Here is a 10,277-nt window from a genome sequence, read left to right as displayed (position 1 = left end):
ATGAGAAACACACACACACGCCATGAGAAACACACACACACACACCATGAGAAACACACACACACACACCATGACAAACACACACACACCATGAGAAACACACACACACCATGAGAAACACACACACACTATGAGAAACACACACACACACACACAACATGAGAAACACACACACACACACCATGAGAAACACACACACACACACACACACACACACACACACACACACACACACACACACACACACACACACACACTATGAGAAACACACACACACACACTATGAGAAACACACACACACACACCATGAGAAACACACACACACACACACACACACACACACACACACACACACACACACACACACACACACACACACACACACCATGAGAAACACACACATACACCATGAGAAACACACACACACACACACACCATGAGAAACACACACACACACACACACACACACACACACACACACACACACACACACACACACACACACACACACACACACACACACCATGAGAAACACACACACACCATGACAAACACACACACACTATGACAAACACACACACACTATGACAAACACACACACACTATGACAAACATGCACCAAGCCAAACACACACACACACACCATGCCAAACACACGCACACACACCATGAGAAACACACACACACACACACACACACACACACACACACACACACACACACACACACACACACACACACACACACACACACACACACTATGACAAACACACACCAAGCCAAACACACACACCATGCCAAACACACACACACCATGCCAAACACACACACACCATGATAAAGAAAAACACACACACGCACACACGAGACGACACACACATACACAAACCATGAGAAACACACACTGCCAATGTACAGGGACATTTGAGTCTTACCTGTAACAGTTCTTTATCCGCAAAGGCCATGATTCCCTCAAAGATGATAACACTGGCTCCATATACTGTTTTCTGAGAGGGATGAAAGACACGCTGTGGGTTTAGTATGATTTTGACACTTCCAGAAGTGTAGTGTATAGACGCCACAAAAATGTCTGTGGTGTTTTTGGTAACAAGTCCACACTTCTGTGCTGTCAGAATAGGTTCCTGTGCTGTTTATGTCTGGTAATGCTGATTAGTAAAACGTGACTGAGTTTCAGCTCTCTATCTTCCCCATGCTAGTTGTTAACAGGGCAAACCGTCTCATAGTTAGGGGATAACTATAAAACATGACAAGACAAACATGAATGGCTGCCGCTTTGCATCTGGGATGGATTTGCAACTTAAGGTCATAAAGTGACTCCATAACTCCAGATGTTGAGCAATGTAGACCAATATTACACTGCAATAACCCTACCCCAATATCTAGACCAAGATTACACTGCAATAACCCTACCCCAATATCTAGACCAAGATTACACTGCAATAACCCTACCCCAATATCTAGACCAATATTACACTGCAATAACCCTACCCTAATATCTAGACCAATATTACACTGCAATAACCCTACCCCAATATCTAGACCAATATTACACTGCAATAACCCTACCCCAATATCTAGACCAAGATTACACTGCAATAACCCTACCCCAATATCTAGACCAAGATTACACTGCAATAACCCTACCCCAATATCTAGACCAATATTACACTGCAATAACCCTACCCCAATATCTAGACCAAGATTACACTGCAATAACCCTACCCCAATATCTAGACCAAGATTACACTGCAATAACCCTACCCCAATATCTAGACCAAGATTACACTGCAATAACCCTACCCCAATATCTAGACCAATATTACACTGCAATAACCCTACCCCAATATCTAGACTAAGAATACACTGCAATAACCCTACCCAAATATCTAGACCAATATTACACTGCAATAACCCTACCCCAATATCTAGACCAATATTACACTGCAATAACCCTACCCCAATATCTAGACCAAGATTACACTGCAATAACCCTACCCCAATATCTAGACCAATATTACACTGCAATAACCCTACCCCAATATCTAGACCAATATTACACTGCAATAACCCTACCCCAATATCTAGACCAAGATTACACTGCAATAACCCTACCCAAATATCTAGACCAATATTACACTGCAATAACCCTACCCCAATATCTAGACCAATATTACACTGCAATAACCCTACCCCAATATCTAGACCAATATTACACTGCAATAACCCTACCCCAATATCTAGACCAATATTACACTGCAATAACCCTACCCCAATATCTAGACCAAGATTACACTGCAATAACCCTACCCCAATATCTAGACCAATATTACACTGCAATAACCCTACCCCAATATCTAGACCAATATTACACTGCAATAACCCTACCCCAATATCTAGACCAAGATTACACTGCAATAACCCTACCCCAATATCTAGACCAATATTACACTGCAATAACCCTACCCCAATATCTAGACCAAGATTACACTGCAATAACCCTACCACAATATCTAGACCAATATTACACTGCAATAACCCTACCCCAATATCTAGACCAATATTACACTGCAATAACCCTACCCCAATATCTAGACCAAGAATACACTGCAATAACCCTACCCTAATATCTAGACCAAGATTACACTGCAATAACCCTACCCCAATATCTAGACCAAGATTACACTGCAATAACCCTACCCCAATATCTAGACCAATATTACACTGCAATAACCCTACCACAATATCTAGACCAATATTACACTGCAATAACCCTACCCCAATATCTAGACCAAGATTACACTGCAATAACCCTACCCCAATATCTAGACCAAGATTACACTGCAATGTGGGGGGGAGGCATTTCTGTGTGTGTTTGTGTGTCCTCACCCAGTCCTTCTGGCGTCCGTGTGTGGTGAAGTCATACACAGGGATCTTCACACTCTTGCCCAGTTTGAGTTTCCTCAGTGTGTGTGCCAGCAGGCCAAAGTCAAAGGCATCCGGGTGGTCAAAGTTGTAGTCATTACTGGCTGCCGTGACCTGCTGCTCAGGAGTCAGAACCTGCACACAACATTGGATGAACATTAAAATAACGTTAAATCATGGCCGTTTCGCAAGCAGAAAGACCTCCTTGAAAAATCAGTGGATGATGCATGAAGATAACACAGTTACGCAGGCATGTGCACGTGGACGTTCATGTGCACACACTCACCCTACTGGAGTGCCTCTCAACTAAGCTTGACTAAATTTAGGCGAGACGGGAATGCTGTGTCCCTTCTGTGAGGACTTGCCAGAAGGTGTGTGTGTGTGTGTGTGTGTGTGTGTGTGTGTGTGTGTGTGTGTGTGTGTGTGTGTGTGTGTGTGCAAGTGCATGCACATTGCACTGGACCGTAGCCAGCCCTTTCAAATTCGATCCCTGGTATTTGGAACTCTCCTACCCCCTCCTCTCGTGGTTCAATCATAAGCACTTTATAAGTAACAGTGTCATAGAAATACAGCCACTCCAGTGCTACTCCAGAGCCAAGATGGGTCTGGGAAGCCAGAATGAGAGGCGTGATATCTCAGAGTGGATATCCATTCATATGGGAGTGAGCAGGAGTTATATGTTTCCCCAGATAACTGTTACTTGGTCAGTACTTTTTTAAATCTCGCTAATGATTAAGGTTAAGATTTGGGTTAGGGTAAACTGCACCTAGATCTGTGATGAATGGCAACTACCACTGCTGCTGATGTTCTACATGGAAATGGTGTTTGGTTGTTAACTCACAACTGGTATTTGGTATCTTAAAGTGGCATTAGTGAAGATCCAAAGGTGGCTGGTAAAGCTGGTGACCTACAGTAAAGCTGGTAGAGCTGCAGTAAAGCTGGTGATGTACAGTAAAGCTGGTAGAGCTGCAGTAAAGCTGATGATCTGCAGTAAAGCTAGTAGAGCTGCAGTAAAGCTGGTGATCTACAATAAAGCTGGTAGAGCTGCAGTAAAGCTGGTGACCTACAGTAAAGCTGGTAGAGCGGCAGTAAAGCTGGTGACCTACAGTAAAGCTAGTAGAGCTGCAGTAAAGCTGGTGATCTACAGTAAAGCTGGTGACCTACAGTAAAGCTGGTAGAGCTGCAGTAAAGCTGGTGATCTACAGTAAAGCTGGTGACCTACAGTAAAGCTGGTAGAGCTGCAGTAAAGCTGGTGATCTACAGTAAAGCTGGTGACCTACAGTAAAGCTGGTAGAGCTGCAGTAAAGCTGGTGATCTACAGTAAAGCTGGTGATCTGCAGTAAAGCTGGTAGAGCGGCAGTAAAGCTGGTGACCTACAGTAAAGCTGTTAGAGCTGCAGTAAGCTGGTGATCTACAGTAAAGCTGGTGACCTACAGTAAAGCTGGTAGAGCTGCAGTAAAGCTGGTGATCTACTGTATAGCTGGTGACATACAATAAAGCTGGTAGAGCTGCAGTAAAGCTGGTGATCTACAGTAAAGCTGGTGACCTACAGTAAAGCTGGTAGAGCTGCAGTAAAGCTGGTGATCTACAGTAAAGCTGGTAGAGCTGCAGTAAGCTGGTGATCTACAGTAAAGCTGGTGACCTACAGTAAAGCTGGTAGAGCTGCAGTAAAGCTGGTGATCTACTGTATAGCTGGTGACATACAATAAAGCTGGTAGAGCTGCAGTAAAGCTGGTGATCTACAGTAAAGCTGGTGACCTACAGTAAAGCTGGTAGAGCTGCAGTAAAGCTGGTGATCTACAGTAAAGCTGGTAGAGCTGCAGTAAAGCTGGTGATGTACAGTAAAGCTGGTAGAGCTGCAGTAAAGCTGGTGACCTACAGTAAAGCTAGTAGAGCTGCAGTAAAGCTGGTGATCTACAGTAAAGCTAGTAGAGCTCCAGTAAAGCTGGTGACCTACAGTAAAGCTAGTAGAGCTGCAGTAAAGCTGGTGACCTACAGTAAAGCTAGTAGAGCTGCAGTAAAGCTGGTGACCTACAGTATAGCTAGTAGAGCTGCAGTAAAGCTGGGGACCTACAGTAAAGCTAATAGAGCTGCAGTAAAGCTGGTGTCCTACAGTAAAGCTAGCAGAGCTGCAGTAAAGCTGGGGACCTACAGTAAAGCTAATAGAGCTGCAGTAAAGCTGGTGTCCTACAGTAAAGCTAACAGAGCTGCAGTAAAGCTGGTGACCTCCAGTAAAGCTAGTAGAGCTGCAGTAAAGCTGGTGTCCTACAGTAAAGCTAGTAGAGCTGTAGTAAAGCTGGTGACCTACAGTAAAGCTAACAGAGCTGCAGTAAAGCTGGTGTCCTACAGTAAAGCTAGTAGAGCTGTAGTAAAGCTGGTGACCTACAGTAAAGCTAGTAGAGCTGCAGTAAAGCTGGTGACCTACAGCAAAGCTAGTAGAGTTCCAGTAAAGTCAGGCTGTCACTCTGTTACATAACACAGTAAGGGGAAGCTGATGACTCTTTTAATGATGGTTGGTTGGCAAATATCGTTCTCCTCTTGTCCACACCCTCGCTCACCCAAATGTTGCTTCTTTTCCCCCTCTCTCATCCCTCTCATTTTACATCTACCCCCTTATCCCCTCGGGGATCTTTCCATCTCTTCAAAAGCCTGGTCACTGAGGTTTGAGAGATAGAGAGGGGAAGTAGAGCGAGATAGAGAGAGAATGGGATTACGTGGTATTAAAACACTGTAGAAAACCATCTCCAGATCTCATTCAGATTTTGAGGGGAGTGAGAGGGAAGCTGTACAGTGCATGAGTGCTGTTGTGCTGTTATTGGGTTGTTATTGGGTTGTTATTATGTTGCTATTGTGCTGTTATTGTGCTGTTAAATATGTTGTTATTGTGTTGTTATTGTCAAATGAAAGCGTATTTGTCACATGCGCTGAATACAACAGGTGTAGACCTTACTGTGAAATGCTGAATACAACAGGTGTATACCTTACTGTGAAATGCTGAATACAACAGGTGTAGACCTTACTGTGAAATGCTGAATACAACAGGTGTAGACCTTACTGTGAAATGCTGAATACAACAGGTGTAGACCTTACTGTGAAATGCTGAATACAACAGGTGTAGACCTTACTGTGAAATGCTGAATACAACAGGTGTAGACCTTACTGTGAAATGCTGAATACAACAGGTGTAGACCTTACTGTGAAATGCTGAATACAACAGCTGTAGACCTTACTGTGAAATGCTGAATACAACAGGTGTAGACCTTACTGTGAAATGCTGAATACAACAGCTGTAGACCTTACTGTGAAATGCTGAATACAACAGGTGTAGACCTTACTGTGAAATGCTGAATACAACAGCTGTAGACCTTACTGTGAAATGCTGAATACAACAGCTGTAGACCTTACTGTGAAATGCTTACCTACGATCCATAACCACCAATGCAGTTCAAGAAAAAGATTTACTAAGTAAACTAAAGTAAAAAAAGAAATAAAAAGTAACACAATAAAATAACAATAACAAGACTATATACAGGAGGTACTGGTTCAATGTCAATGTGCGGGGGTACAGGTAAGTCGAGGTAATTTGCACACGTAGGTAGGGGTAAAGTGACTATGCATAGATAAAACAGTGAATAGCAGCAGTGTAAAAACAAAGAGGGGGTCTCAATGTAAAATTATTATTTATTTTGTATTTATTTTTTGTCAATGTAAATAGTCCGGGTGGCCATTTAATTAACTGTTCAGCAGTCTTATGGCTTGAGGATATACGCTGTTAAGGAGCCTTTTGGACCTTAACCGCTTGCCGTGTGGTAGCAGAGAGAGCAGTCTATGACTTGGGTGACTGGGCCTTCCTCTGATAGCACCTAGTATATAGGTGCTGGACGGCGGGAAGCTTGGCCCCATAGATGTACTGGGCCATACGCACTACCCTCTGTAGTGCCTTGTGGTCGGAGGCCGAGCAGTTGCCATACCAGGTGGTGATGCAACCCGTCAGGATGCTCTCGATGGTGCAGCTGTAAAACTTTTTAAGGATCAGGGATCTGATCTGACCCATGCCAAATCTTTTCAGTCTCCTGAGAGGAAATAGGTTTTGTCGTGCCCTCTTCACGACAGTCTTGGTGTGTTTGGACCATGATAGTTTGTTGGTGTTGTGGACATCAAGGAACTTAAAACTCTAGACCCACTACACTACAGCCAGGTCGATGTGAAAGGGGGTGTGTTCGGCCCTCCTTTTCCTGTAGTCCATGATCAGCTCCTTTGTCTTGCTCACAATGAGGGAGAGGTTGTTGTCCTGGCACCACACTGCCAGTTTTCTGACCTCCTCCCTATAGGCTGTCTCATCGTTGTCGGTGATCAGGCCTACCACTGTTGTGTCGTCAGCAAACTTAATTATGGTGTTGGAGTCGTGCTTGGCCATGCAATCATGGGTGAACAGGGAGTACAGGAGGGGACTAAGCACACACCCCTGAGGCGCCCCCGTGTTTAGGATCAGCGTGGCAGATGTTTTGTTGCCTACCCTTACCACCTGGGGGCGGCCTGTCAGGAAGTCCAGGATCCAGTTGCAGAGGGAGGTGTTTAGTCCCAGGGTCCTTAGCTTAAGAGGCGACTCCGGGATGCTGGCCTTCTAGGCAGAGTTCCTCTGTCCAGTGTCTGTGTTCTTTTGCCCATCTTAATCTTTTATTTTTATTGGCCAGTCTGAGATATGGCTTTTTCTTTGCAACTCTGCCTAGGAGGCCAGCATCCCGGAGTCGCCTCTTCACTGTTGACGTTGAGACTGGTGTTTGCGGGTACTATTTAATGAAGCTGCCAGTTGAGGACTTGTGAGGCGTCTGTTTCTCAAAGTAGATACTAATGTACTTGTCCTCTTGCTCAGTTGTGCACCGGGGCCTCCCACTCCTCCTTCTATTCTGGTTAGAGCCAGTTTGCTCTGTTCTGTGAAGGGAGTAGTACACAGCGTTGTACGAGATATTCAGTTTCTTGGCAATTTCTCGCATAGCCTTCATAGCCTTCATTTCTCAGAACAAGAATAGACTGACGAGTTTCAGAAGAAAGTTCTTTGTTTCTGGCCATTTTGAGGCTGTAATTGAACCCACAAATGCTGATGTTCCAGATACTCAACTAGTCCAAAGAAGGCCAGTTGTATTGTTTCTTTAATCAGCACAACAGTTTTCAGCTGTGCTAACATAATTGCAAAAGGATTTTCTAATGATCAATTAGCCTTTTAAAATGAAAAACTTGGATTAGCTAACACAACGTGCCATTGGAACACAGGAGTGGTGGTTGCTGATAATGGGCCTCTGTACGCCTATGTAGATATTCCATAAAAAAAATCTGCCGTTTCCAGCTACAGTAGTCATTTACAACAATAACAATGTCTACACTGTATTTCCAATTAATTTGATGTTATTTTAATGGACCAAAACTTTGCTTTTCTTTCAAAAACAAGGACATTTCTAAGTGACCCCAAACTTTTGAACGGTAGTGTATAGATTCTGGGTGTAGTTATCCATTAATTCCAGTTTGCACCTAGCAAGAGGCTGTTGTTTAGCTGTGTTTTTGTAGCTCACATGTGGTAGATTGATACAAATAACCATGACATCATTCGGCTACTTTGTAATGAACATTTAATTGAGAATGTTTTGGGGAAAACCTTTCCATTTCCCAGAAGACTTTTCATGAGCATCATTACTAACGGATACACAGACGCGCACCACACACACAGATGGGGAATTCTCGTACGAATCACTGACGCATTCTGTTCATGTCTTACGATAAACTTGGACAAATTCATTAATTTTCAGAACATTTAGTTGGTTCCTTACTACGTTCAATACATTTTTGAATATTGTCGAATTACGTTTTAATGTCTGGATTCCATGATTCCGTCTGCGTTCTTCGGATTTTATAGTGCCCGTACACGCGCACACACACACGCGCGCACACACACACACCCACACCTTGTAGAAGGAGTCCATGGAGAGCAGGACCACCCAGGGGACATCCAGAGCCTCTATGATCTTCCTGGCTACTGTGGTCTTCCCCGAGGCACTGCCCCCACACAGACCTGTAGGACACACAGGGCACAATGGAAACTAGGTGAGATGAGCGAGGTAGACCGCTTAAAAGTCCTTGGTTCAACTGAAAGTAGCTTTTCAATGTCTACAGTAACTGAACGAGTCTCTTCTATCAGCAGGGCACTATCTGAAACATTTCTGTTCAGTGGTGTAGAAACCCCTCCTGCCGTGTTCAAATATCAAATAATGACTTACGATGGGGCATCAATAACCATTATCAGTTAACACGTTGATGCTTATTCCCAAGAAAGTCAGGTTTCCTCTTGTAGCAGACGTTATCCCCTCTGCTTTGTCAAACAAAGCAAACGCCCCCACGGCATCATAGAACAGCATTCAGGTGCATGACGATGTTACTGTAATACGTAGTCTCATTCACAAGCAATTTGATCAGGAATAGAGGGCTGTGGATAGCCCTGCAGCTGATCTTAACCCTGTGACATTCCCCATGTCATGTCTGTGTCTTGACTTAGAGGGCTTGGGAAGCAGGAGACAGGTCATTTTCTCACATAAAACAGACAACGAAGCATTATTCTATTAAATTCTCCTGAGGGTTCCTACCGATGACGAATGCCTCTTTGGACTGGGTTCCATGTTCGTTATACCAGGGTGGGCGGCCGGCTGTGTAGATGGTCCGCTTGGACGTCCGCAGCAGGGGCGGTTCTGACTTGCACTGGCTGGTAGTCCGTTTCCGTGGTGACAGCCCAGAGCTGACGGAGGTGAGGAGTCTGTCCAGGGAGCCCTCTCCGCCCCCGCTGAAAAATAATGAGATAGAAGAGCGACACCTCTTAATTTGTGTGAACTATCCCTGTAAAACACAGAATGTGTGAATATCAGATTTGTGTTCTTTTGGACTTCGGGACCAAGCGTAACAAATTACTGCATATACAACAAAACGCTGCATAGAACACACTGATATATGTGAGGACCATCAGGAGAGATACAGAAAGGCATTATGGGATATGTTGTTGTTTATGTTTGGACAACATAAAACCTTTCACAACAGTCACGTTTGTACAAATACCTGTCTGATTTGGGCTGTAATAAAACAAGAAAAAGGTGTGTTCCCGTTCTGCTTTACCTGATAAACGACACAGCATACTACAAACATTACTGACGTGATTCTGTATCCCTGACAATGGCAACACCTCCATATCTATCCTTCTACATTGATTAACACAGAGTACTAACAGTCAGAAGGAATCAGTAATCAATCAGCCTGTTGCTTTTTATGATGGACCCTTGATCAGTGCTCTGTTTACA

The 10,277-nt window shown here is 43.9% G+C and overlaps 1 protein-coding gene across 5 annotated transcripts in view; it reads right to left on the bottom strand.

Moving 5' to 3' along the window:
- Positions 1-10,277, bottom strand: part of uckl1b (uridine-cytidine kinase 1-like 1b) — a 58,553-nt gene that overhangs the window by 17,834 nt on the left and 30,442 nt on the right. For all 5 annotated transcript variants that reach the window (XR_006758502.1, XM_014134724.2, XM_014134720.2 and 2 more), the window contains exons 2-5: positions 9,576-9,769; positions 8,901-9,007; positions 2,908-3,078; positions 936-1,007 (exon numbers count right to left, since the gene is read on the bottom strand). Coding sequence is in view for 4 of the 5 variants with exons in the window: in XM_014134724.2 (XP_013990199.1) it covers positions 936-1,007; positions 2,908-3,078; positions 8,901-9,007; positions 9,576-9,769 (544 nt within the window). In the remaining variant the exon portion in view is untranslated. The remainder of the gene's footprint in view (positions 1-935; positions 1,008-2,907; positions 3,079-8,900; positions 9,008-9,575; positions 9,770-10,277) is intronic.

This window comes from Salmo salar, chromosome ssa13 (assembly GCF_905237065.1).
Source record: "Salmo salar chromosome ssa13, Ssal_v3.1, whole genome shotgun sequence".
NCBI classification, from domain to species: Eukaryota; Metazoa; Chordata; class Actinopteri; order Salmoniformes; family Salmonidae; genus Salmo; species Salmo salar.
This window is presented reverse-complemented; position numbering and strand designations above follow the sequence as displayed.